The sequence below is a fragment of the Vipera ursinii genome, assembly GCF_947247035.1.
Source record: "Vipera ursinii genome assembly, chromosome: 4".
NCBI lineage: Eukaryota > Metazoa > Chordata > Lepidosauria > Squamata > Viperidae > Vipera > Vipera ursinii.
In genome coordinates this window covers 175,906-197,427 of record NC_139514.1, presented here as the reverse complement: position 1 = coordinate 197,427, position 21,522 = coordinate 175,906, and the positions used below count along the sequence as shown (strand labels likewise).

Sequence of the window (21,522 nt, the reverse complement as noted above, 5' to 3'; positions counted from 1 at the left end):
GCCCTCCAGAGGGGGCCGCCGGTTCAGATGGGGACGCGTCCCGGGAGGTTGTCCAGCTGGGGCCTTGTTCGTGGCAGGCAGCCGGCAGTGCAGAGCGGGAAACCCCCGGGCGGGGGGCGAGAGCATCCTCCTAGGATCCCAGCAGGGCAGGATTTGTTCCAGGGGGTCTTCAGGCGGAAGCGGCTTTCGGCCCTTCCCCCCACCGGCTCTGGCAGCAGCGGGCAGACTGGCCCTAGGCAAGCAGCAGCTGCAGTCTCCCTTATTCCACCCCCCCCCAACAGCCGCCGCCCCAGAGCTGACAGAGAGGGTGTTTATTTTCAGAATACTTTATTTGTACATAATTCCATTAGCACGTGGCTGTCTCTGCTCAGCCAGTGGGGAGGGGCGTGTAGAAAGCCAGGGGTAGGAGGGCAGAGCTGGCACTCTGGGAGACCAACTGGGCTGGCTCGGGCATCCTCAGCCAGGCTGGGCTGCTCAGCTGCAGGGCTGGGTGGGGGCGGGCAGCACTTCCAAGGGGGCCGGGGAAACCGATGCTGCATCCCTTCAACCGGGTGCAGAACAGGTCTTCCTCCCCCACCCAGACCCCCAAAGCACAGGAGCCCTGTGGGGCCTCTGACTGCTCCCCTGCCCCCCTTAGCTCCAAGTAGAGAGGGGTGCCAGATTGGCCAAAGGGCTTTTTTGCGACAAGAATCCCGGCTAGCCCAGAGTTTCACCCAGAAGGGAAAATGGAGACAGGGTGGTGGGTGGGTAAAGCCACCCCCTCCCCATGGCCATTGGGGTGGGGCCCGGCCTTCTCAGTGGAGCTCCAACTTCCAGTTCCTAGGAGGTCATCTGGGTCCCCCACTGGAAGCCTCTGTTGGCTTCGCTGGTCTCTGCAGGCCGTGCAGAAATGGTCTCTGGAGCCGGGCAAGGGGTCATCCGTCCGCCTCCCGGTCCTTGCAGCTGGTCTGGGTGACCGGCCAGCCTTTGCTAAGAGGAGGGGGAGCTGTTTTGGTCCCCTTTCTGGGCAATGATAAAGTGCAGAAAAAAACCAAGGGAGGGGGAAATCTGGGGGAGAGCCAGGAGATTCCAAGGGATTCCTACTCGGGGCATCGGGCAAGGCCCCGCATAGCCATTAAAGCAAGCGGTGGGTTGCCCAAAGGGAGGCTCCCCCCCCCTCACTGGGGGAAAAGGTCAGCTTTTGGGGGAACTATGGGACCACCCCCCAACTCCCTGGAAGCTGTCCCAGTGCTGCATAGCTGCCATTGTGGCTGTTGGCACCTTCACACACAGCTGCAGAGCCCCCAATCTGGTGTGGGGAGAATGACCTCGGAGGGCCAGCCCGCCCCCAAGCGCATAGTCCAGCAGGCGGGCCAGAAGGAACTCAGGTAGCCCCCCTCTTCCAGCCTGCCCCGCCAGGGTTACTGCAAGTAGCGGTAAGCCTTGAAACAGTGGTTGCCCGAGTCAGCCACCACCACGTGTCCGTCCGAGGTGAGCGCCAAGCCCTGTGGCCCGTAGAGCGGATCTGCCGTGGTGTTGATGTAGGACAGGAAGGAGCCCGAGCTGTCGAAGACCTGGAAGAGAGCAGGGGGCTGTGAACCCTGTTGGGAGACGGCACTACCCACACAGCCGATCTCGCGGGACGAGATGGCCATGGATCCCAGCGGTCACTACATCTCAGAAGCAATGAGGCTCATTCGGGTGGGGCAGGAAAGGCTAGCCAGAATAATTAGGGGCTGGAGCCCCTCCCCAGTGGAAGGTAGTCAGGCTTGGGCCTGAGAGGAGGGGTCCTCCGCTCCCACCCACCCCCCAGAGCAACATGCTCCAGTCCATTTGGCAGGAGTCAGGTGTCGCTGCGCGGTGGCAGAAGGAGAGCCCCATGCCACACGCTGGCCACGCCCAGGCACGAAGGGCCAAGCGGCAGGACGCCAGTGGCTGCATTCTCCTCAGGAGCAAGAGCCACGGGTTCAAGCCACTGCCTTCCTCCCCGTAGCTTGAGAGACGCTGCTGCATCACTAGAACCACCTGCTCGGCAGCCCGTGAAGGGCCCCAAAAGAGACGAGTGCAGCCTCCGCTTCAGTTAACGGGCTCAGCCCTGATTTCCTGCCTGGCCCTGGAGCCACCTCAGGTGTCCTCGGCCCCCAGGCCGGCTGCAGATGAGGAAGAGAGTGAGCTGCCCAGCTCCCAACAAGCACCTGGATCCGGCTGTTCCCCCAGTCGGCCACAATGATGTTCCCATTGGAATCCACAGCCACGCCCGTTGGGGCATTGAACTGCCCGTTCCCCTCGCCGTGGGAGCCAAACTTGAAGAGAAACTCGCCGTCCGCGCTGTAGACCTGAGGAGAGGAAGGAAGATGGCTTGGCCGAGCTTCCCAGGCCCGCCATGGCACCGCAAGAGGGACTGCCTGGCCCGGCCTGGCCCCCAGTTGCCTGCTGGGGAATTGGGGGGGCCTTGCAAAGGAACCAAAGGCGGGAGGGGGCTTTGTGCCTGGCTTTGGGAGGAAAGCTTCCCCTCCCGGCAGGCAGGGTGCCTCCCCAGAGCCGGTGGGGCCCAAAGGTCCTCTCCCCCAGGCTTCTCAGGGCAGGGGAATTGCTCTGGAGGGGGGAGGGGCAGCTGAGGGCCCCAACCAAGCCTTCCTCACGGCAATAGCATAGTTCCCCTTCCAGACCTCAAGATCACCTGGAACGGGCCCGGCCCCTCTCACCTTCACAGAGTGGTTGTGGAAGTCGGTCACCACAATTTCATTCTTGTTGTTGACAGCCACAAAGTGTGGTCCTGAGCAAAGAAAATGGGAGGGAAGAAGTGAGGAAGAGCCGCACGGCAAGGAACTGCAAGGAGCAGGGGAATCCAGAAGGAAGGAGCCACTGGGGAGGACCTGACAATCGGGGAACAGGGAGACCAAGTGCCAATCCCAATCCTGAAGATAACAAACAAGAGAACAAGCTCCATCTTCTTCTTCATCCCAACTTCTGTTTGGCCCAGAAAGCCCCCCAAATCTCCAGAGGCTTATAACAAGCTTAGGCTCCAGGTCAGCAACAGGGAGCGCTGGGCCAAAGGCAGCCCAAGTAAGCGTCCAGAGCCAGAGTGATGCATCTGCTGCTCTGCGGGGCAGGAGAACGGGCGCTGCCTCCACAAAGCCAGCAGAAATGCTGGCGGAGCAACCACCTGCCAGCCCGTGCTCTGGGGAACTGGCTGGGTGGGGGGGCAGACCCACCTCTGCCTGCCCCGACATTCCCATCACTCCCAAACCTGCCGTTGCACAAAGAGTGCAAGCTGGCAAGAGGCAGTCTGCTTCACCACCCACCATCTGCCCAGGCAAACGGAGAAGGGTTGTAGCAGCTGGAAGGACCCACCTGCCCGCCCACCCCTGGGCAGCAATGGAACAGCCCAAACACAGAGGGGGCGGGGGCAGTCCCCATCCTCCGATGCCACGTTCTCACAGGCGGGACGAGGGTGGCCTTGAAAGGGTGGCTTCCCAACCCTTCCCAGATGGGCCTGAGGCAAAGGAGAGGAGGAACGACTGAGGGCACCTGCAAACTGGCGCTCCGACGTGCCACGGCTCCCAAACTTGGCTACCAGTTTCCCATTAGATTGGAAGATGAAGACGCAACACGCCTTGTTGTCCACCACAATTATGTGCCCGTTACGGTCCACCGCCACACCCTTGGGGCCCATCAGGCGCCCGGCTCCAATCTTAGTCTGGGGAGGAAGGCATATAGGCATGTGCCAACTCCAGGACGTCACCGCATAGATGTCAGCCCCGGGAGCAGGTCTTCCTGACCCCTCACCTGGCAGCCCGCTCCCTTTAGGGTCAGGCAGAAGGGCTGCAGCCATTCAGCAGACCAACGCTCCTTAACCAACATGGATTGCAGCACAAGTCCCATCACCCACTCCCTCCTCCCAAGAACTAAGAAGGGGAATCTAGCACATCTGAAGAGGGTCTACCAGGACTGGCTCACCATTGGGCAAAGGCAGATGACAAGCTTCCAGTCCCTGAAACGATGGAGACCACCGAAACCAGCAGACACCCCAACCTGCAAATCACGTCTGCCTCCCCAGATGCTCACCTTGAATTTGCCCTCAGGGGAGAAGATGCTGACCCAGCGATTGTCATAGTCTGCGATGATGATGTCACCGTTAAGGTCCACCGTAACCCCAGTGGGACGCTGCAACTGTCCTGGAGAGCGTCCCCGTACGCCAAAGCGCAGCCTAAACTGGCCCTCGTTGGAGAAGACCTGGTGGGCAGGGGGAGGGGAGAGAGCACCTGTGAAGGGATCCTAGACACCCCACCCTGGGGCCTGTGGTGGAGCTGCTCCTACCTGCACACACTGGTTGTTGCTGTCTGCCACCACAATGCGCCCGCTGCTGGATGTGGAGATGCCCTGCAGGTTGGTGAATTCGCCCTTTTCCCGGCCCCGGCTTCCTGCCAAGAGAGGGACACCAAGTGAGGCCAGGTCCGGGCCACCAACCCAGTCAGGAGCCACAGTGGCTCCCCTTGCCTCCATCCCACCCGGGCACCAACCGACACGGAAGATCAGTTCGTCCTCAATGGGGTTCTCCTTCTTCTTGCCACTGCTGTACATGCTGGAGGGGCGGCGGACAGCCTTCTGGCGGATGTGGCCGCTGCTGGGGGACTTCACGCGGCGTTTGACATCATCTGGGGACGGGGGCACATCGGAGGCCTTGACAGCCTTGACCCGGAAGGGACTGCTGCGGATGGGCTGCCCGTAGAGGCATATGGAGAGGACATGGTCACCCTCCTGGCGCGGTGTGTAGAGCAGTTCGTAAGTGCCGTTCTTGTTGTCCTGCACCTCGTGCTCCAAGGTGCAGTTGTCAGGCGCCACCACCTTGGCCTGCAGGCAGGCACTGCCGTTGCGCACCAGCTCCCCATCCTTGTCCTTGGTGGTGATGGTCAGTGAGGCAGCCTGGCCCACCACGGCGTGGCGGAGGCCTTCGCCTGTTGCCACCGTCTTGTGGGCAATGGCACTGGTGGTGAGCAGCACGCCCAAATTCAGAATGGACTTGCGCACACCCTCCGTCTCCACCACGTAGTCCACCTGGGCATTCTCATGAGGCTGCTCGGGGAACTCCCGACTGGCCAGCTCGTTCAGCCGCTCACTCATTTGCTTCTTCACCAGCAGCACCTCCATCTCCGAGCCGTGGTCCAGCGCCTGCTCGGTGAAGCTGCAGCTGCTGAGGATGTTCTCCTGGCCCTGGCGCAGGACTTCCAGCTGGGCTTGCAGGACCTGAGCAAGGGAAGAAGAGGCTCAGCCCTGCCCGTCCAGATGCCCTGGGAGCCACCCTTTAGCTGCCAAGGAGCAGAGCAGGACTGGCAAGGGCCCCCTCCTGCCCCTACCTGGCCTGGAAGCCTCTGCCTAGGGAGCCAAGGCACCCAGAGCTTCTCAGCCACTGTCTTCTCAAGCTGGGGGAGGAAGCAAGGGGGGGGGACTGCCAGGGCCCAAGAGGAGACCCCTAAATTCTCTGGGTTTACCTTTTGTTTGGCCCCACAGAGGGCCTCCAGGTCTCGGACCAGCAGCCCCTTACGCTGCCCCAGGGCCTTCTCCAGCTCAGTAAAAGTGCTCCCGATCTCGGCCACAGCATCATTCTTGCGCTCCACAAGCTGCTGACTGATCCCAGACACGAGTTCCACAGCTGCGGCCAGCTGTGGCAGGCTGGGAGACAAGGAGGACCCTCAGGAATCTGGGTTGTACAGCAGAGTAACAGCCCCCCAGCCCCCGAGCTGGACCTGCAGCTGTGGGCAGCCCACCCATGCAATACCGGCTCTTGATGGCGTCCAGCTGCTGGCGCAGCGAGGCCTTGTGCTGCTCCACCACATCCCGCAGAGGTACTGTCACATGTTCCCGGTGCTCCCCCACCGTGCACTCGTGGCACATGGCCGTCTCACAGGCCTCGCAGTAGTACTCCATGGTCTGGCGGCAGATGGGAAGCTGGTAAGCCCTGGAGCCTTGAGACCCAATCCCCAGCTAGCAGGGCTGCCTTGAGGACAGACCCCTGGCTCCTGCCCCCAATAAGCCCCTCTGGTTTTGAAAAAGAAGCGGAGATGTGGACGCCCCACCCTCCCGCCAGCAAGGGAAGGCTCCTGGGCAGAGGGGCAAAAAGAGGGATCGCCAAAGTCCCTCCCACTGATGCACCCCACAAGCGCAAGCCCCACACGTACCTTCCCCTCGTGATTAGGGCAAGAGAGTGGCTTGCCCGGCACTGCACTGACAGAGTCCAGCATGGCGATGGCATCCTCGTGGCCGGCACTGTCGGGCTGGCGCTGGAGCACTTCCATGAGGTTCGTGATGAAGAAGTTGTTCTGCAGGGCAGCCACCCCCTTCTCAGGGAGGATGGAGGTCTGGCGGCAGACGGGGCAGGAGAGGGTCAGGCTCTGGGGTGGGATGTAGTTCTGGAGACACCTGGCCAAGGGGGGCGAGAGGCAAGTCAGGCTGGGCTGTGGCCCTTGGCTGAGGGCCCTGCCTGCCTGCCCTCTGCCAAGGGCCACAGCCCAGCCCTCCAAAGGACCAAGTGGGGGGGGGGTGTTGGGTGTCCCGAGGAGCCAGCCGTCCGTCCTGCATCAGTCCTCCCCCATGCCGTGCCCCTGCTCGGGCCTCCTGCTGTTTCAGCCTGCCTGCTGTCCCAACCAGCTGTGGGCACCAGAGATTTCAGATCAACCGCCCTGCTCTGCCTACTGCCTCAACACTGCAGCTCCTCTTCCTGGTAGCCAACCCAACAAGGTTTCGGCGCCACCCCCGGCAGAGGATCACCGCATCAAATCTTTTGCCAGCCTGAACATGCTCAAGTTTCAGCTCTCTGTGCAGTGCTGGAAGAGAGCCCCCACCCCGGCTGCTCCAGGCCTTGGCTCCCCGCGTGGAAAGCCTGAGGGCCAGCTTCTCTCTCAAGGGCAGGGCGGGATGGAAAGAGGAACATGGTCCCCCTCAAGCAGGGCCGGGCAAGCTCTGGCCAGGATTTGCACCCAGAGCCCAGGGCTTCCGAGTCCAGGACAGGGAGCAGCTGCAGCTGAAATGTTCCCTCAGGGCAAAGGGAAGCAGATCCCCTTCCTCAGAGGAGGGGGCGGCCGGGCTGAGGCTCCAGGCTGGAACCAGCAGACAGAGTTCCAGTCCTGCCTTAGGCATGAAAAAGCTGCTGGGTGACTGTGGCAGCACCTGGGAGCCAGACTGCCCGTCTCAGGCCAGCAACCTCGCAAGGTTGCTGTGGCTGTGGGGGAAATAGAGAAGGACGCACTAGTAGGAAGAAACGTACCGGTTGCCTTTTGAGACAACCCTGACCTGGATGACTGGAAAATCTCCATAGACGCTATTAGACGCCATTGCCAGCTTGATCTACTCATAAAAATAATGATGATTTGGCGAAGTATTTAAAGTCCTCCGTGGGCTGGAGGGCCCACCAACGTCCCTGGCCTGAGATACAAGCTCCCCTTTGCCTCTGCACTTCCCCTTCTGCACCAAGGCGGAAAGAGCTAGATGGCCTCTCGAGTCCCTGCAACTCTATGGCTGTAATATTCCGCACAGGAGACGCAGCAAATATCCCCTATTCATTTATACCCAGAGAATCCACTGGACCGGCAGCGGTTCACAACAGAGAAGCCAAAAGCCACGCACAAGCATCTCCCCAAAGGCCTCTGCTTTGCGGGACCTACCTCCAAAGCCAATGCCGGGAGCCAGCCCGATGCCAACGGGGTGGCAGGCTTGGCGAGGACAACCCGTTGCCCTGATGGCCAAGGCAGGCACAGCGGCAGGGGGGCAGCCGCCGAGCCCCTTCCCCTGACCCGAGTGGCAAGGCCCAAAGGCCGGGTCACGGGTTTGGAAGCAGCTTCGCAGAGGGCTGAGCCTGGTCCACCCCCCAGGCGCCCGTCTAAGTAGGAGCCCAGTGGGGAGCTTGTCCAACACAGAAGCAAAGGGGCCCATTTTGGCCTAGGGAAACTGCAGGGACCAGCGCAGCTGCTGGCAAATACAGCCCCAGACAAACCCAGAAGTGGTGTTTTGGAGAGGGGGGCTGTCGGAGACATCACCGGCACAGCCCAACCTATGGGAGGCCAGTCACCCCTTTGTTTTTGAGCAAAGTTTAAAGCGTCCGAGGTCTCCTTGACAGCGGGAGACGGTGGGCGGCCCAAAGGTCAGCAATGGTCAAGGAGCCTGGCTGCGTCCCCCAGGAGGTGCCACTTCCAGGAGCAGCATTTGCCCCATCAAGTACCTCTGGAGACTTTCCTGGGGTTTGGGAGCCCGGCAGCCTGGCGGTGCAAATGACCTTGGCAGACAGGAGGCAGAGCCGCAGATGGGGCAACCAGGGGGCAAAGCCCACAGAAGAGGGGATGGCATGGGAGACCTTTCAGAAGGGACCCCCCTCCCCCAGTCTTTGGGAGAGTGAAAGGAGGGAGGGAGGGAACACTTTCCCTTGCGAGAAAGGCAGAGCCAGGCCTCCTGGCCGCATTCTGGGCTGGGCCACCGGGCAGGGCAAAGGGTCTGCACACCGGCCTTCTTGTGTCATCAAAAGACAAAGGCTGGGTTTCCACTGATTTCCTCTGGCTGGAAGAGGTTCGGCTGGGACCCCCGGGCAGGGCGAACCTCTTTCTCCTACTGATGACCCTTTTTCCACAGATGCCTGTAAGGAACCGGAGCGTCTCCAGCAAGGGATCCCAGTTAACAACCGTTCTTGGGTGGGTTCTGCTCCCACCTATCCCACGACCTCCCTTCTTCGATTGTCAATCAAAGCCTCAAAGGAAACCACAGAGACTGCAGCGCAACCAACGTTCAGCTCTTGCTACCAACCGTCCAGTCCTGACCCACCGCATCCCCTCCAGCAGACTGCAGGCTTCCGGGCTCCTGCAAATCTCGGGGGGGGGGGGAATCTGAGGGGGGGGATTGAGAAGCAGAGCTTCTCCTCCCCCTCCGCCCACGGAACGCCCTGTCGCCATTCCTTATCCGCTCAGCGAGCCACTCGGCCGGACGCCAACAACCACTCGGAGCCGGGAGGGGGAAGCAGGCCGTGCCCCCCCTCCCCCCAGGGCCGGTGGCAGACGGCGGGGCCGCGGCTCTCACCTCTCGCAGAAGGTGTGAAGACACGGCAACACCTTGGGGTTGTGATAGCGGTCCAGGCAGATGCTGCACACCAGGAACTGTTTGTCGATCTGCCGCACCACCGGGCTGGAGCTGGACTCGCGCTTCGCCATGGCGAGGACCGGCTGGAGGCTGCGCGGCGCCTTTGGCTGCTGCTCTGCCCGGGAAGAGACAAGCGGCCCTCGGGCCTTCAGCCCCGCCGGAGGGGAAGGACGAAGGCCGGCCGCGCCTCCGCCGGGCTTCCTCTGGCAAGAGGCGGCAGAGCGCCGAGCCGCATTCTCCCCCCACCCGCCCCCGAGCATGCGCCGCGCCACTCGGCTCTGCCCCCGGCCCAGCTGCCGCCCCGCGCGCCCGCCCCCGCTGAGCCCGGCCGCCGCCCCCGGCTCCTCCGGGCCCCGCCGCTCCGCCCGGGGCCCTGGCCGCCCACCCCCACCCCCGGAGGACAGAAGGCCGGCCGCCCCTCCCCGGCCCCGCCCGGGGGCTTCCGGCCTTTCGGCGCGGCGGGCCGGCGGGGAGGCTGCAGCTGCGGGCGGCTCCTCCCCTTCCCTGGAGGGAAGCAGCGCAGCGGCGGGAAGGTGGCCGGCCGGACCGGGGACGCTCTCCGAGGCAGGGGCGCCCGCCACGCCCTTCTGCGGCCGGCCTAATGGCCCCTCCGCCCGCCCGCTCGCTCGCTCGGCTGGGCGGGGACGGTGCCTACGCTCCCGCCTTCCAGCCCGGGAAGCGGCCGGACTACGCGCTCACCGCGAGGGCTGCCCTGCCAGGAGGCGTCAGCGCGGGCGGCGTCCGGAGCCCGGAGCCCGCATCTCCCTCTGCGGCCGCGGTGCCGCGAGCGGGCTGGGCTTCTCACCGCATCCCCTCTGCTGATGGGCCGGAGCGTACCACTGCTGGCGGCGGCGGAGGGGGCGAGAGGCAGAATCGCGCCCGGCGTCCTCCGCAGTGAGCCCGGCGCCCGGCTCCCGCCCTCGACCGTCCCTCTCGCCAAGCCCGAGGGTCGCTCGGCCGCCGAGAAGGTAGCGCTGCCCCGCCTGGCTCCCCCGCCGCCGCCGCGGAATGGTCGCGCCCGCCGAGCCCGCTTCGGAGCTGCAGTAGCTGCGGCTTCTCCGCAGTGCCCGAGCGGGCGGAAGCGGGTGGCGCGGCGAGGGGTGGACCCGCTCCCGCGTCGGAGGCGGCCCAGCCCGCGCGGGGAAAGGCCCTTCGCGGCCCGCCGGCTACAGCGGGAGCCGAGGGATGGTGGTTGCCATGGGAACTGCATCTGGGCAGAGGGTACCAGAGCAGGCGGGGGCGTGGCAGGAGCAGCGGCTCTTCTGAGGGCGGAGGGGCTCCTGCAGGGAGGCCTTTCTCTCCTGCCCACCTCTGGTGGTTCTCTGGGCCCGTTGGGACCATCCACGGCAGGCAGGCAGGCTGGGTGGGATAGAGCGCCCCCCCCCCTTGTGCCTCAACGTGCCCTCCTCCTTCCCTGGAGACTCTCCTCGAAGTCCACCCCCCCCCCCCGGGGCCACTGGCATTCTTTGCAGAACCTTTCTCTTCAGCCTCCCAGGCAGACGGGCACCACACTGGCCTGGCAACCCAAAGCGGGAATCGTATGGGACAGGCACTTGTCTGCTCCCTGAATGTCTCCCACCCACCTTCAGGATCTGAGCCCCATGGGTTCTTGCTTTGGTTGCAGCGGGGGGGGGGGGAACTGCGAGTGCTAGCTCTGCATCCCTGATTGCCCCCTCGGCACCTCCAGGGTGAAGGAAGCCAGCAAGAGTGGCCGAACCAGTTGGCCCTCTGGCCTGGCCTGGCCATTCACCAGAAGGATCCCGGCTGAACAAACGCTCCACTGTGCAAGTCAGCCAGGCTGGGGGGTGCCAGGGCTGCTTCCCCTTCTGGCAACACCCCCTTCCCCTTTGGATGCCCTTTGGAGAGCCCCCGCAGTTGGAAGCACATTGTACCAGGGACCATCCCTTCCACTTACCATGCATTACCAAGATTGCATCCTCCTCAGGGGATCAAGCGCTTCCCCCACATCCATGGGGATGGATATCTGAAAAGCATCAAGGACGTCACCGAAGGCATCCCAGAACCGGGGGGGTCCCAAAATCCAGAGCCATTCAGCCTTGCCAGGGTTCAGCCGAAGCCTGCTGTTCCCCAACCAGCCTACCCCCCGCAGGACCTCCAGACACCAAAATAAGATGCCCGAGCATTGCCTAACTAGTTCAGCCGGGGCAGGGATGGGCAGTGGGGCCTCCTTTTCGTACGGAGGGTTGCTTCACCCCTTGTTGACAGATGAGCTCACCCAGAGGGTGGGATCACTTCCCCCCTACCCCGCAGCTGAAACTGACCCTGGAGAAAGGAGGTAAGCCAGCACAACACAGGGCCACACACCCCCTCCGATCCTCCATTCAGACAGATACTGGGATTGATGGTACAGAAAGTCCCAAAGAAGTAGGGCAAAAAGGGATGGATCCCGTCAAGACTGCAGCAGAGATCACCCAAATCACGACCAATGCTGCTTCCACCCCACACTCGGAATCTTGACTGAAATCTCCACCTGCCAAGGTCCTCTGAAGCTGTTACGCAGCCGTTCTCAGCCACCTTCCCCCAAAACAGAAGTGAGATACCGGAGAAGGATTATCCAGCGATGGAGTCGAGGAGCGGGTGGAATAAAAGGTAAAGAAACACACACCCCTCACTCAAAGAACAGTGGCGGGACACACACACCTGTCACTCTAACAAGCCAGCAGGTCTCTGTCCGCACAGAGGAGGTGGCACCCTGGAGCTGGTGCACAAAACCAATACAAAGCATCAGTCCCGCAGTCCCCATGAATGGCTGGCCCCTCGTCTCCTGCTGTATTCCTCCCCTCTTAACTACCATAACGTGGTCTGTGAGCTACCTGAGGGGCAGCTCAGGGGGCTGGGGCTGGGGCTGCACAGCAGACACTCTGCCGTTACCCCAGCCCTGCATCACCCCAAAGCTCCAGAGTGCCGTTTGGCCTCTGCCATTGAGATTACAATCCTGGAATCTGCAGGAGGAAAAGAACATGGGGGGGGGGGCGCAAAGGGAAGGAAGCACCCCCCAGAGCTGGAAATGAGGTCCGTCCTCTGACCAGAACTGGCCAATACCGGAAGCTGGCTGATGCTGTCCACCCTCCGGCCATTCCTCCCGTCTGGCCAGCACCAGCATCGCAGCTCCTTTCAAAAAGTCCTTTGCCCTGCATTGCCTTGGAAAACAGGGATGTGCAAAGAGAGGAAGGCTCCCATTGGTTGATCCCAGCTTAAGTTAGAAGTGGATCTCCTGGTGGTGCTGCCTCCGTGTGTAGCTGCTGCAGCCCTCCTGATGGATCGATCCCAGGGTCTGCATCTAGGTCAGCCCCCCCACAGAGCCCCCACTTCGGCAAAACACCTGAACCCCTCTCCCAAGGGTTTCGCTCAGTGCCAACAAACTTTCCCAGCTGCTGAAATTGTAACCCTTTTCCAGAGAAGCCCCTTCGAGGCCAGCCAATCTCCCGCCAGGGCCCTCACGAGGGTCACCTCTGTTCTGGCATTTCACTAAATTCTGAGCCAATTCCTCGGCCCCTCCATGACTTGGTTCCATTCTTTTCTCCCACAGTTCTTGCTATCTGAGTGGGAAATTAATGTGCTGGATATTCAGAGTTCTCCATAAGCAGCGTGGGGATGTTTTTTTTTCTTTTCTGCCTGAAATATCCTCTGTTCTGGCTGCTGAACTTCTTGCCCTCGCTGGCCTCAGAGCGCTGGCACCAGGACAACCCGCGTCTGTTTCCCCAGATTCTTCTTACAGGGTTGCTGGTTCTTCCGGTAATTTTGGAATCTCGGGGGTGGGGGGAATTCACTCCCCCCTGCCCAGTTTATGCTTTGCTTCAAGCTCCTTGGTTGCCCTGTAAAGAAGCCAACGTTTGTGCAACGCACGATTCCAAAGCTGCTGGTGGAGCTACGCCGGGAGTCCTGTGGCTGAAGTCCCCGGCTGCCCCTGGCCCTGCCTGAAGCCCCCTCTCCCTGGGACGCCCCCAGCCTCTCCACAAAGGAGCCCTGCTTTGGAGTCAGGCTGGGTGGGTGGCAGTTGCAGGAGACCTGGCAGTGCCCAACAAAACGCCCGGCTGCCCCTTGGCCATGAGCGAAACAGTTGTTCCCTTAACACAGGGGTGTCAAACTGCCGGCACGCAGGCTGGATGTGTCATGCTAAAACAGCGCACACCCCACAGCCGGCAATAGAAAGAGTTGCGACATGTCATGTGACATTGTGAATTTGACACCCCTGCCTTAACATGAAGACAGACGCAAAAAAACCCAGGAAAAGTGTGGGTCATTATGCTTTTTCTTTTTTTTTTATTTAAAAAGTTTTACAGTACATTTTAACTTTAATCCCCCCCTCCCCCACCCCTATCTAACCCTCCCTATCCCTCTCCCCCATTCCCTCCCCCCCCACTTCCCAGAGCTAAATACAGGGTATAAAAAAGAAAAACAAACATAAGCATCCATATGCTATCACAATAAACTATTAATTCTATCACCCTCTAGCTCATGTAAAATGATTACAAACAATATTACTATTACAGATAAGAAAAAAAGAAAGAAAACAGAAAAGGAACTTTACTCAAATACTAAATAAAATTTCTTAATCCCAATCCTTATTCATATTAATTTCAAAAAAGAAAAAAAAAGAAAATTTTCATCTACGATTTACATTCTCCCACATTTCTCTAAATTCTAAACAAATTCTCAATTACGCGCCAAAAGCGCCTATCTCTATTAACCTTGTTAATCTCCAACCAAACTGAACTATAATCAAAAATAGTTCTTGCATATATCACACCAAATGTCTCACAGTTCCAGATCATCCATCTATACGTCTAAGACACCATTCCAATCTCCAATGAAAATAAAATAAAAAATTTAAAAAATTTATAATCCAATTAAGTAACCTTTATATGTAGTAAGTTAAAAAAAAATCAACTTGTTATTGATTAAGAGCTTGCATACCCAATCTTAAATTCAATAAATACTTTTAGTCCATAACCCTAATATACGTTTCTTGCAAACAAATAGCATCAGTCTTAAATTATTTTAAATATTGAAAAACTTTCTTTCTCCTCTATGATGAATTTAATCCATTGACATTCTAAATTAGAGATTTAGTCACTAATCTTGACACTCCAAAGCTTTTGGAGCACGTCTGAAATGACCCCTGTATCTTCTTTGGACCGCGCCCTTCCCACAGCTTCACTATAAGTACGCTTTGGAGGTTCCATAACTTTCTGCTTGTCTTGCTCTTGCTCTCGTCTCGCTCGTCTTAGGGCGGCACGCGTCATCCTCTGCTCTCCAGCAGCAACCGATGAGGCTGTAACTTGATCCCCTCCAGCACCGTTCTCCTCTGTCTGTCTATCTGCAACATCTTGAGGCTTTCCCTCGCCATGTCCCTTTGCAGCTTCCAGAAGTAATAGGGGGGTTGCTTTTAACACATTGCTATAAAAATCATGTGCCTGGGCCACAGTAACCAAACGATGTCTTTTACCTTCGTGCATCACCACCAGTCCAACTGGAATCTCCCATCTAAACTTGACATCACATTTCTTAAGTTCCTGTACAAGAAATGCAAAATCTTTCCTTCTCCTTAAAATCTTTGGAGGAATCTCTTTTAAAACCAAAACTTCTTGCTCAGCAACTACCAATTTAGTATCATAAGCAGCTTGAATGACTTCATCTCTAATTACTCTCTTTGTAAAATAGACCACCACATCTCTGGGTAACTTCCTCTGTCTTGCAATCCATGAATTTACACGAAAAATTTTATCCATACTTCCCTCAATTTCAGATGCTGGCTGGCCCAATACCGGTTCCAAAGCCTCAGAGATCAGCTGCTTTAAATCTTCTTTAGAATTCTCCTTCAAACCCCTAATTCTAATTGCATACTGCATCTGTTGGTACTGAACAAGGCTCAATTCTCCGTCCATTTTGTCCCTTATATTTTCATTCTCTAATACCTTTGCTTCTAATATAGAGTTCTTTTGACTGAGATCCTCCACTTTTTCACCCAGACGTTGCACACATTCAGCTACACTTTCAATCATAGACAACATGTCTACCCTCATTGCTCTAAACTTCTCTTCCATCTTCTTCTCCAATTTCTCCTCCAGCTTTTTCAACTTTTCATCCATCATATCAGACATTAACCGTGAATGCTTTTCAAGGGCATCTTGTAAATCCTTAAGCGTCAGTGCCGGAGGAAATGCAGGAGGAAGCAGAGCTTGCAACGAGGTCTGTTGCACCGGGGAAGACCCCGCACTCCGAAGAGCTTTAGAAGTCTTGGCCGCCATCTTTTCCCACTTTCACTTATTGCGCACTTTCACTTTAAAGCTATAAAATCCATTGAGCTAGAGAGTAAAGCTAAAAGTCCACATCACCTTGACCTCCTGTACCGCTCTGCCTGCATCTTGATACTCAAAAGTATTTCCTTTTGGCAGGGGTGGTTGCTAACGCCTGGCTCTGCTCCAAAAATCACGGAGCAGAGACGCTGCGCAGCTCGGAGCAACCCAGGCTTCGGGGGGGGGGGCTCAATCCTTCAGCCGCCCAAACTCTCAGCTCAGGCGGCCACGGAGAGCTCAAACCCTACCTGGGGCCTCACCCCCTCCTCTTCTCCCGAGGAGGGGGCTTCAAATCCATCTAAACAGCTGATTGGCGCTGTTTACGATGGAAAAAACACAGCTGCGGAGCGGGCAGCCCGGAGACGGCTGTCTTTGGCGTCGCGTCGCCACCGGAAGTCCGGTCATTATGCTTTTTCATTTGCCAAGAAGCGCAGGGCTCTGCCCCACCTGCCATTGGTTCCTGTGGCCCTAGGTTCCCCCCCCCAGGCTGTGTACAAGATTTTGTTGTTGGTTGTGGTCTCTAATTTTTCAGGGTGGGCTTTCTAGGTGGGGCACCTCTCTCTTCATGGACCACAATGTGGCTATTGCGACTCTAGCTGGGCCACCCGGATCATCTGCAGACCTGGGCATTGTGTTGCAATTGCACTTCCTGTATTGCCCCACAGAGTCCCAGCGGGGGTGGGGGGCAGTGACAGAACCAGGACATCCAACCTCTGCGGGCCAAGACCTCTGCAGGCCCGGCTCTTCGAGATCTGCCGATATTAAACGGCTGATGTTTTCCACCTGTTTGGGCCATTTGCGATGGGAGGAATTATGTTTGGGAGGGGGATCTGCTGCGTAGGAGGATTTGCACAATCAGGGATCGATTGCCTGGGTGCCCGTCACTTTTCCACTCAAAAACCAACGGCAGTCCAATTCTTGCAGGATAGGAACAGCAGACGTTGGGCTCCATTTCCTGTTTGGGTTTGTTCCCTCAGTGGGACAAAGCTGAGGGATGAAATAAGGGGCAGACAACGCCCCCCCTTAAAATCTCACTGCAGTACTCAACATCTGGGCAGAAGGCAAAGGGCCCCAGATATCAGGGACTCCTAAAGGCTGTGCACCAGACCTATCCTGGATTCTCCCCCCCTGTTAAATGGCACACTTTGTGGAGATCCCACCTCACCCCACCCCCACCCCTCCAGGCCATCAACCTGATGAGAGGCGACTCAAACGGATCGCCTGACAAAAGCAGTTATCAAATAGAGCACTGTGCTTAATCAAAACTTGCTAATGCTTAAGTTCCTCAATTCTTGGAGATGCTACTCTGACTACAAGCACCACAATGATCATTTTGGGTGGGTATTGAAGCACTGGGTCATTTATGCTGGTTGGAATAAAGCTGGTAAAGCTTCCAGGAGGAAGTGGATTTGTGGGCTCGGCTGCTGTACCTCAACGTTTTCCTGGTCCAGAGTGGCAAATGGGGGGGGATTGTCCGTAGAGGATAGGACAAAGGACCACTGCATAAAGTATTCACTAACATGGAACTTGCTTTCAATGTCATCCTAGATTTGGGAGAAAGTCTGTAAGAAGAAGCCTGTCCAGAAACGGAGAAGTGCCATTAAGCTCCTCTATGAAACTGAATGGACCACCATAAACAACTTTTTCATGGCTGATTTTACTTTCCTAAACTTTAGGGCAACTTTAAGACTTGTGGACTTCAACTCCCAGAATTCCCCAGCCAGCTGAACTCCGCAAAGTGTGTCATTTAATGGGGGGAAGAATTTAGGATAGGTTTGGTGCCTTAGGTTTTGCTGAGGGAAATATATACTAATCACATTCCGTGTAAAATCTAATTGCAAAACGTACAAAATTCCACCAAGATATTTCTTGCCTTGTACAGATAAATATAATACAGTATGGGACTCATCTACAGCAAGTACACTAGGTTAAAAAAAAGTATGACCGTCCTAAACTGTCTCCTCATTTGCTACCCTCACTGCATGCACACGCTAAGTGGCCCAGGTCTTTAGGGAGCCTGTTTTAGCCCCCTCCTCTGCCTTTGATACTGAAATAAGCCCCTTACCAGCACAGCCTGAGATGGCGCTCTGCTCTGTGGCCTGAAACCATCGCTTAGAAATTCTTCCGCCAACACCTAGAACAGGGGTAGGCAACCTTGGCTCTTTTATGACTCGTGGACTTCAGGCTGGCTCAGGAATTCTGGGAGTTGAAGTCCACGAGTCATAAAAGAGCCGAGGTTGCCTATCCCTGACCTTGAAGGTGGGGCTTGAAACACAGAACTCTGCTCCCACCGTGAATCTATCCCGCACAGTGCAGCAGCTCTTTCGCCAGTCATCCACATAAAATGGGGGTTCAGAACCATCGGGCTGCCCTCAATGTGGGGTGCACAGAAAGACCCAGACTTTGCACTTCTGACTGGAGAGCAGCTTCCAGGCTGTCAGAGAATGTACAATTTTGCAGCAGTTGCCACAAACAGGGCCGCTTCTCGTTGGGCAGGAATTCAAAGCCCAGGTGAGTACAATCATGGCTTTACCCCGCTCCCTGGCACAGTCCCCCTGGGCAGCCCTGAGACGCCAAGCTGGGAAATGGGCAGGAGGGGAAGGCAGCAGAGCAGCTCCCCCCACCCCCCCCCACGGGCAGGCAAAGCGTTTTTTGGAGTGTCTGAATCACTCTGGCAGTTAGCAACCGAATGCGTCAGAATCTGGCAAAGACACCATATGAAATTAGCAAGCCCAAAGCAGTGAAGGCCCTTCTCCCCAAAGGCTCCCCCAAGACGGTCCTTCTGGAGTGCCTTCCGGGACGCCATCAGGGAGGAGGGGGCCAGGCAGGCAGGAAGAGAGGCGCCTGGCCCTGGGAAGAAGGGTGTCTGCAGGGAACGCTCAGAAAAGTAAAGATGGCGGCCCTGATGGTGCAATGAGGCTTCACCTGTTTGCAAGGGGTGTTGCGTGTGCAGGCAGGCTCCGATTGCAGGCATGCGGAATTTCCCCTACCCCGCTTCTCCCCTGGAAGGACGTGGCGGGAAAGCCAGCCGGGTGACCTTCGGCTAGGCCCCCTTTCTCGGCCCAACGCACCACAGAGGGCGTTGTTTTTCCAAGGAGTCTTAGGTAGTATGTTCACTGCCTTGAGTTTTTTATAAAAATATAAAAGCGGGATAGAAATAACTAAATACCTAATTAAATAAATTTCAGAGGGTTTTTTTTATGGTCCCGTAGCCACTAGAGGGTGCTGCCAGTCTGAAAGCAGGAACCGGCCCCACATCCCACCCGCAGGTTTGTCCTGTCCAGCCACGTTCTTTACCCTTCTCTGCGGATGAGAGATTTACTCATCGTTATTCTTTATTCTAGAACTCAGTTACGATATCTTGAATCACTGTTTTGATCAGTCTGCCTGTGCATAGCAGAAGATGCTGTGATGCCCTGAACACGCCCCCAACCCACCCCCACTGGCCACGACAGAAACCGCTTGCAGCAGGCAGGCAGACCCTTCCTGGACCGCAAAGTAGTCTGTTTCTCCTGCACCCAAAGCCCAGCCTCCTCGCCATCCCTCCGGAGGATGAGCTCCTGGGCCTGAGCCACTTCCACACCACAATTCTCTGCTGCCCGGGATCAGAGGGCAAGCTCAGGTTGGGCAGGAACTGGAAGAGGTTGGCCTCAGGTCCCTAGCCAGCCTCCCTTCACACACACACACACACACACACACACACACATACCCCTTTTCCCAGAGGGAACAGGAAGTTTCTCCAATGAAAAAGCAATGTAAAAACTGCTGGGACATCCCTCTGTCAAGCGGGTCTGGGTTCAAGTCCAACCCCTTGAATGAGTTGGGAGGTGTATCAGATCTTGATTCCACCTGCCTGTAGATAACAGCCAAGCCGGGGAGGCGAGAAAACAAGGAAAGAGGAGAACAAGCCATTATTTCTGTGCTCCTGTCCCAGAAACGGCAGGGAGCTGCGATGATGGCTTGGCCAGAAAGCTAGGCCCCTCCCACAATAAACATCCCCCAAGAAAGCAAGAGGAAAAACACCCAGATCAAACTCCTTCCCTTCTTCTCCAGGCCTGGCGGTCGCATGTTCTGAATACCGCTGTAGCCAACCTCCTGCCTGTCCCGAGTACCGTAGGAAGCCAGGCAGGCTGGTGCCCAGAAGGTGCCTGCTCGGCCCAGGAGCAGCAGCAGGAAGAGCTTCTGACTTGGAGGATCAACCTTCAGCGGGAAAGGAACAAGCCGTCAAAATGTTCAGTGCTAACCAGCACTTGGTGGAGCAGCCGCGAAGGCTTGGAGGCCCAGATGTCACGAGGGCCCTGGGTCTGCACAGGCCAGAATCGTGCAAGCCACGATCCTCCCGGTGACCCTCCATGGAAGCAAAAGTTGGAGTCTGGAGAAGGATTGACAGTTTTGAACTCTGACCCTGGAAGAGATTCCTGAGAATACCCTGGATGAGCAGACAAATACCAAGAGAAAAACGCCAATGGGTCGCTGGACAAGTCAACCTAAGGGACAGGGGACCCTCCGGGTGCCCACGGCCAGGCACCACAAGGACCCTTTCCTGGAGACCCAGCAGCTCTCTGGGAAAGGAGGAGGAGGAGGAGGAAGGCCAGCAGCAAAGGGGGGGAGGGTGTCGCACTTCCTTACAGCAGCCCAGGGGCACCGTGGAGGACCTGGAGAACACGGTTAGGGACAGAGCCTGGGAGAGAAATCTCCCCGGGCGCGAAACCGCTCGGAGGCCCCGAATCGCCTCAATCGGGAGCGCGCGAAGGCTCAGCTGGGGGCGAGGCTCAGCGCCGGCCTCGCGCAACCTCCTCGCCCACCCGCCCTTTCCGACTGCCGGGTGCCCGTCGGGGGCAGCGGGACTGCCGCCCGAAGAGCGGCCGACAACCGCTTTCCGAAGGAGCCGCCTTCCGAATGCGGCCGCCGGACATCCAATTTCGCAGGAGGCGCAGAGCTGGGCGGCGGCGGGGATAGAAGGTCGGGAGCCCCGGCCCTTCAGAAGCTGCCACGCCGGCCCGAGGGACGCTTGCGGGCCTCGGGGGACGAGAGAACCGGGCGCGCCCCACGGACGCTCGCTTCCCGCAGGCGCTCGGCCTCGGCCGGGAATGTGGCCCGACTGGTGCCGCTGTCCCGGCGGGCTGCGCCGCCTCCACCAGCGCACGTGCCCCGAGGGTCGACGCCCTGTCCCGCTGCTCCGGGGACTCCGGCGGGGGCGCGCGGACGGCCGAGTGCTTCCACCTGCCCGGCGCCCCCGAGGAGCCCGGCGGCCGCCCTCCCCTGCGGCTCCTGAGCGATCCGGCGGGATACCCCCGGTAGAACGCCCCGACGCCCGCCTCGCCTCCGTCTTCCCGAGCGGGGCCGATGGCCGCGCGGCCGCGCTCCGGGCCGACTCACCTGCAGAGGCTTCCGCCGCGGCCACAGGTAGCGAGCAGTGCCGGCGCCGCCTCCCGCTTCCCTGCTTCTAGGCCTCGGGATGCCAGCCCGGAAGACGCCGCCCTGCCAAGGCCGGCCCCGCCGCCGGCTCCCTCAAGGGCGAGCCCTCCCACCGACGGAGGACGCCCTGCCTGCCCCGGGATGCGCTTCTCCTCCGCTGGCGCGCCCGCCCTCGCGTCGGCGGCCGGGAGATGCGCCTCCGTGGAGCCAGAGCGCCCCTGCCGCTCCCTTGCCTGGCCGAGGAGGTCCCGGGCGCCGTTCCGCGCCGGGGGCGGGAGCCGCTCAGCCTCCCCAGCGCCCTTCTTGAAGGCAAAGGACTTTCTGCTACTCTAGGGGGGCGCTTGGGGCGTTGAGGCCCTGCAGAGATTGCTGGGGTGGCTCCTGCTGGCCTTGGCTTGGAAGCAGGATCCCCAAGACCCTTCCCCAAGCCGCCTGGGGGCGTCCTCTGGTGCGGAGGGATGAGCTCTAGGCAGAGCAAGGATGAACCTGCAGCGATGACAGGCAACCTCTGACACGCCTGCCACAGGTGACATTTCATTTGTGGTCGCACGCCAGTCCTCCCTCTCCCTGGAAGCCATGCCAGGGGGTCCTGGCTGTCCTCCGGCCTCTGGAGCCCACCGAAGCAGAGGAGAACGGGAGGTGCTTCTTCCCTCTTTGGAGAGGCTGCAAGGCTGCAAAGGGCATC

At 58.6% G+C, this 21,522-nt stretch overlaps 1 protein-coding gene across 6 annotated transcripts; it reads right to left on the bottom strand.

Moving 5' to 3' along the window:
- Positions 1-277: 277 nt before the first annotated feature.
- On the bottom strand, positions 278-20,883 carry TRIM3 (tripartite motif containing 3). 6 transcript variants are annotated; one of them, XM_083362746.1, is made up of 12 exons: positions 20,799-20,837; positions 11,015-11,083; positions 9,040-9,214; positions 6,159-6,399; positions 5,759-5,910; positions 5,472-5,652; positions 4,300-5,226; positions 4,048-4,215; positions 3,511-3,679; positions 2,685-2,755; positions 2,175-2,315; positions 278-1,553 (listed from the first exon to the last, which is right to left on the bottom strand). In XM_083362746.1, exons 2-12 carry the CDS (start codon positions 11,019-11,021, stop codon positions 1,401-1,403), a joined length of 2,385 nt encoding a protein of 794 aa, XP_083218872.1. In that variant the 5' UTR covers positions 11,022-11,083; positions 20,799-20,837; the 3' UTR covers positions 278-1,400. The 6 variants fall into 6 exon arrangements, with proteins under 6 accessions (XP_083218872.1, XP_083218870.1, XP_083218873.1 ...); XM_083362748.1 differs by lacking the exon at positions 9,040-9,214 and having other exon boundaries at positions 281-1,553; positions 4,300-4,403; positions 4,503-5,226; positions 20,799-20,883; XM_083362745.1 differs by lacking the exons at positions 11,015-11,083; positions 20,799-20,837 and adding an exon at positions 9,799-10,988 and having other exon boundaries at positions 281-1,553; positions 4,300-4,403; positions 4,503-5,226.
- Between the last annotated feature and the right edge of the window lie 639 nt (positions 20,884-21,522).

Excerpts from the sequence above, each read along its gene's own strand:
- TRIM3 (XM_083362744.1), bottom strand. The coding sequence starts at position 10,309 with ATGCAGTTCCCATGGCAACCACCATCCCTCGGCTCCCGCTGTAGCCGG. Across the intron at positions 5,653-5,758 it reads CTGGACGCCATCAAGAGCCG|CCTGCCACAGCTGGCCGCAG; the intron begins GTATTGCATGGG and ends CTTGTCTCCCAG. Across the intron at positions 1,554-2,174 it reads GGGGGAACAGCCGGATCCAG|GTCTTCGACAGCTCGGGCTC; the intron begins GTGCTTGTTGGG and ends GCTCTCTTCCAG.